The 6126-nt window shown below is 41.7% G+C and overlaps 1 protein-coding gene across 1 annotated transcript; it reads left to right on the forward strand.

The window, feature by feature from the left end:
- Nucleotides 1-2006: 2006 nt before the first annotated feature.
- Nucleotides 2007-4771, forward strand: LOC110288249 (baculoviral IAP repeat-containing protein 1a-like; the record flags this gene model as incomplete). The annotated part of the gene is given in 3 exon segments (XM_021154646.1): nt 2007-2082; nt 2559-2999; nt 3002-4771. Coding segments are annotated over 3 exon segments (2287 nt in total), but the record flags the coding sequence as incomplete, so codon positions are not given.
- Nucleotides 4772-6126: the final 1355 nt, after the last annotated feature.

Consider the following 6126-nt stretch of genomic DNA (forward strand, 5'->3'; position numbering starts at 1 on the left):
TTGCTCGCCCATAACCTCATTATTACGCCCCGATATGGGCAGTGACTAGGTGTGAGTTCACTCTTGCACCTGCGTACAAGGCTTGTTTACTAGTTAGGCACAGTGGAAGCCAGCACCATCTTATAATGGCGATTGCTCGCGGCACGGCTCTCCACAATCTGACTATTACTTCATTGGAGACACAAGTCACTTCATATTGTCATGATAGGTATACAGGATCTCATTCCACAGATCAGAGAACAAACCTGAGCATGAGTCTCAAGCTGGCCAGTTATTGTTTGGCCACTCCCTCAATTTTTGCTCCTTTTCCCCTGCACATCATGTAGGCAGAATAAATTGTAGGTCAGAGATTTTGTGGCTGGTTAGATGTCCCAATCCCTCCATTGGAAGTCTTTCCTGGTTACCAGAGAAGACCAGTTAAGGCTCCATATCTCCCACTGCTAGGAGTCTTAGCTAGGGTACCCTCATAGATTTTTGGGAGTTTCTGTTGCTCTAGGTTTCTTCCTTGTCCTAGAGATTTCCCCCTCTTTAACTCCATTGTCTCTAGAGTACTGTCTTCCTCAGTCCTTCCCCAACCTGATCCCTCCTGTTCTGTCCACACTCCTCCCTCATCAATCTCTCTACCCATTGGCCCACGTTTATTCTCTTTTCCCTCCTTGGTGTGATTCACATGACCCCCTTGAGTTCTCCTTGATATTTAGCTTCTGAGGGTCTGTGGACTGTAGAATGGTTACCATTTTCCTTATGGGTAATATCTGCTTATAACACTACACACCTACCATGTTTGTCCTTCTGGGTCTGGGTTACCTCACTCAGGATAATCTTTTCCAGTTTCATCCATTTGCATGCAAGTTTCTTTATATTTTGGTTTTTAATAGCCGAGTAGTATTCCATTGTGTAAAGGTTCCACATTTTCTTTATCCATTCTTCTAATTGGGGGACATCTAGGTTATTTCTAGTTTCTAGCTAATATGAATAAAGCTTCATGGTTGATCAAGTGTCCTTATGATATGATGGAGCATCCTTTGGGTAGGCCTAGGTGTGATATATCATGGTCTTGAGGGAGATATACTCCTAATTACCTGAGAAACTGCCAAATTGATTTTCCAAGTGACTGTACAAGTTTGAATTCACACCAGTAATGAAAAAGTGTTCCCCCTTTTCAATATCCTCATTAGAATAAGCTGTTGCTTGAGTATTTGATCTCAGGAGGTTGAATCTCAGAGTTGTTTTGATTTGCATTTGTCTGATTTCTAAGGATGTTAAATATTTCCTTAAGTGCTTCTAAGACTTTAGAGGTTTCTCTGTTGAGTTTTCTCTGTACTCCATTTTTAAATTGATTGATTTGGTTTACTGTTGTCTAGTTTCCTGAGCTGTATATAGATTTGTGATATCAGCCTTTTGTCATATGTGCAGTTGACATTGTAAGTGGAAGGATTGAAGTTCAGCTATTAGACATTCCACTAATAGACACAAAGAGGTATTCAGCTCTGAACAAAACTATGTGTGGTAAGACTTAGAGTCCTAGAATAGAAAAAAAGTATGATTTTGAAGCCAGGGGTGTGTGGAGGCTCCTTTCACTTGGGAAGTGGAGAAAGGAGAATGAAGTGTTGCCCTTGGATACACAGGAATTCCAGACCAGCCTACACTACATGAAACTCTCTTACTCAAAAAGTGTGTGTGCAATAATCCTTCTGCATCCATCCCAGTGTCTGACGTAAACATGTAAGGAGACTTAACTAATGACTAAGGACAGAGGCTGTGCTTAATGCACTTTGAAGACCATTCTTGTTGTACATGGTACAATTTTGAGTACTCCCACAGTGCTCCCCATAGCGAGGATGCATATACTGTGCATGTACTACCTAGGTATACACTCTTTATGTGTGCAGTTAACTCTTTAATGTGTAGAGTACTCTTTCTTCAATCAGCATTGAGAGGATTTTTGGACCTCCATGATAATAAAGTGGCAAATCTTGATTCAAGAACCAGTTTTGATGTAATAAATGACTTATCTTTTAAAGGAAACCACAAGTGAAAGCAACCATGATGATGCAGTAGCAGTTCATTCTACAGTGGTGGGTAAGCACTGAAAAGCAGCATGGGATTCTGGGTATTCATCCATTGGATTTGAAAGGAAATTGTATTTATAATTATCCAGGGAGCAGCTAAAGAGGGGAGCGCTGAGATGAAGGGAAGTGTGGATGACAGAGTAGCATTCCTGTGGCTTCCTGAGAGTGAATGCAGGACTAATAACAGAGTCCTTGTGTCAGACCCAGACCAGCCAGCATTAAAGGCACCGTGCAGCAAGCTGGTCTCCTGAGAGCTCAGAAGGGAGCTAGGGTGACAGAGTAGTCTTCAGAATCCTGCCTAATTGCCCAGGTCAAGTGTGAGGCTAGGACAGCATTCTGATGCTATGAAAAGGTCTGGGAGGATCTCAAAATATAGGTCATGGACACTGGAGGAAAGGCCAGCCATAGTTGAGAGGCAGGACAATGTAACAAAGCCTAAGACGTTTGAATGCATTTCCAACTGGGTCTCCATTCTATCTCTCACAGATGTTGCTCCAAGTGAAGCCCAGGAACTTGAACCTGCATCCAGCTTTGTGTCTGTTCTCTGTAGAGACCAGGACCAGAGTGAAGCTCAAGGATGTAGATTTTCATCCAGTGGGACCTATCTTCCCTCCACAGACTTGGGTCAGAGTGAAGCCCAGTGGTTTCAAGAGGCCAGGAGTCTGAGTGAGCAGCTGAGAGATACCTACACCAAAGCCACTTTTCGCCACATGAACTTGCCAGAAGTGTGCTCCATCCTTGGCACTGACCACTTGCTTGGCTGCGATGTGTCCATCATTTCAAAACACATCAGCCAGCCTGTGCAAGGGGCCCTGACGATCCCTGAGGTCTTCTCCAATCTCAGCTCTGTCATGTGTGTGGAGGGGGAAACTGGCAGTGGAAAGACAACCTTCCTGAAGAGGATAGCTTTTCTCTGGGCATCAGGATGCTGNACCTCTCCCTTAGTTCCACCACACCAGACCAAGGACTGGCCAACATCATCTGTGCCCAACTCCTAGGGGCAGGAGGCTGCATTAGTGAAGTGTGTCTGAGCAGCAGCATCCAGCAGTTACAACACCAGGTGCTGTTCCTGTTGGATGACTTCAGCGGGCTGGCCTCACTCCCCCAAGCCCTACACACACTGATTACAAAAAACTACTTGTCACGGACCTGCTTATTGATTGCTGTGCATACAAACAGGGTCAGGTGCATCCGCCCATACCTAGATACGAGTCTAGAGATCAAACAGTTTCCCTTATCTAATACTTTCTATATATTAAAGAAGGTTTTCTCCCATAATATGACACGTTTACTAGAGTTTATGGTTTATTTTGGACAGAATGAAGATTTACAGGGAATTCACAAGACCCCCCTCTTCGTGGCAGTAGTATGTACTGACTGGTTTGAAAATCTATCTGACCAGCCCTTTCATGATGTGGCTCTTTTCAAGGCCTATATGCAATACCTGTCCTTAAAGCACAAAGCTGTAGCTAAGCATCTCCAGTCCACCGTGTCCTCATGTGGGCAGCTGGCCTTGACAGGGCTTTTCTCATCATGCTTTGAGTTCAATAGTGATGACCTGGCAGAGGCAGGAGTTGATGAAGATGAAGAGCTCACCACCTGCTTGATGAGCAAATTCACTGCCCAGAGACTGAGACCAGCCTACCGGTTTTTAGGTCCTCTGTTCCAGGAGTTTCTTGCTGCCATGAGACTGATTGAACTTCTGAGTTCAGATAGCCAGGAAGACCAAGATCTGGGACTTTATTATTTGAGAGAAATTAACTCACCCTTGAAGACTTTGACCACCTACAACAATTTTTTGAAGTATATCTTTAACCATCCGTCATCAAAGGCAGGGCCAAAAGTTGTATCTCATTTGCTTCACTTGGTGGATGAGAAAGACTTGTTGGAGAACATGTCTGAAAACGAGGATTATGTAAATCACCCTCCAGAAACTTCCCGAATAATGAAGGAACTTAAGGAACTGTGTCTGTTATTTCCTGAATATTCCTCTTCATTGGTTTCAGAACATTTATTGTGCATTGCTCTAAACTTTGCTTATAAAAGCAACACAGTTGCTGAGTGTTCTCCATTTATTTTGCAGTTCCTTAGAGGGAGAACACTGGCTTTGAAAATACTGAATTTACAATACTTTAGGGACCACCCAGAAAGCCTGTTACTGGTGAAGAGTTTGAAAGTCTCCATAAATGGAAATGAAATTCCAGCTGTTTTAGATTACTCAGTCATGGAAAAGCGTTATGAAGCATTACAGCCACCAACTATAGATCAGGATTATTTATCTGCCTTTGAAAAAATGAAGGATTGGGCAAAAAACGTGTCTGAAATTGAAGAGAAATTTAGGAGTTTTATGAACAACCAACACTTTAATCCACCCAAAATAAGCTCTGGCTATTGGAAACTGTCCCCCAAGCCATACAAGATCCCTAGGCTGGAAGTTGGAGTGAACTTCATGGGTCCAGCAGATCAAGTACTGCTCCAGGTCCTCATGGAAATCTTCTCAGCTTCACAGAGTATTGAGTTCTATTTATTTGACAGCAGTGGCTTTCTTGAAAGTATCCGCCCAGCTCTGGAGCTGAGTAAGGCCTCTGTCACCAAGTTTTCCATGTCCAGCCTGGAGCTCAGCAGATCAGAACAGGAGCTGCTTCTCACCCTGCCTGCCCTGCAGTCTCTTGAGGTCTCAGAGACAAAGCAGTTACCAGGTATCCCCGAGTGTATTCCCATAACCATTCTGCTTGACACTGTGTCTCATTCTTGGCTTAGATGGGTGAAACTCCTTGATAGGATCTAAACACTTACACTGTTTAGGGTTACAGAATGCCCCGAGTCATAGAATCAGGTTCTAATTACTCTAGGACAATATTCCACCAGTAGTTCATCCTTCATGGTCCTCATAAGGGCATTTCAATTGCTTCTTATTGCTAAATGTTGGACTTTGTGTAAGATGATGTTGGAGAATCATGTATTTGGTTTCTTCAGAGAAGATACTTAATATGGATTAATAATATTTATGTCTTGTTCTAAGCAATCTTCGTTTCTAGGAGAGGCTTCATCTTCATAATGATTTCTTTGAAAATGTATTTATTTCAGTGTGTGTGTGTGTGTGTGTGTGTGTGTGTGTGTATGTGTGTAGTTGTCCACAGAGGAGTGAGAACAGTGTAAGAGCTTGGGAACTGTGGCTATAGGTTGTTGTGAACTGCCTAGTGTGGGTGCTGGGAACCTTATTGGGTCCTCTGCCAAACAAGAGCCCTTAGTTGTGGTGATGTCTTTTCAGCTCCCAGAATTTACAATCTTCCATTCAGTTTATTTCTAAGTTCTTATATCATTGAAAATATTTGATTTTAAAATATTGGACTTGGTAGTAGCAGATCTTTGATTTTTTTTTTTTTTTTGCCTGCTATATTCTCAAGTATGGTTTGTTCTGTCTGTATTTTTTTTTTCTTTTTAAAAATAATTTGTGTGTTTAGAGTATAATTATATTATTTCCTTTTTTCCTTTCTTCCCTGAAAGCCTTTCAACAGTCTCCTCTTTGCACACTTTCAAACTTAGGGCATCTTTTAAAAATTGTTAATATATGTATATATTTCTAATATTCATACATACACACATACATGTATACACATACATATATGTATATACATACTAAATATGTGTATATATAACTACTTAAGTGCCTGATCAGTCTGTATATTGCTACTGGTATATATGACTTCAGGGCTCACCATTTGGTCACAATTAGATAACCAATTCTGTGGGAAAGACTGGAAGACTGTTTCTCTGATTATCAGCATCTCCTATTTTCCTGTAGTTCTTTGTGTAGAATTGAGGCCCCATGAGCTTTCAATCTTTCCATGTTTTTCTTTCCTCCCTTCTTTCTCTTTCTGTTTACCTTGTCTGTTTGCATAGGTTTTGTTTTTCAGTTCCATTTATTTAAGTCTATTTCTTGTAAAGTCACACATAAGTATTTTGCTTAGATAATTTCTATCCCATGCTCTCTTCTTCCAACTTTTCACATCGTTTGCATCAATTCTCCCTCTATTGCTATTCTTCTCTCTAC

Source organism: Mus caroli, unplaced genomic scaffold, assembly GCF_900094665.2.
Source record: "Mus caroli unplaced genomic scaffold, CAROLI_EIJ_v1.1 scaffold_22797_1, whole genome shotgun sequence".
NCBI classification, from domain to species: domain Eukaryota; kingdom Metazoa; phylum Chordata; class Mammalia; order Rodentia; family Muridae; genus Mus; species Mus caroli.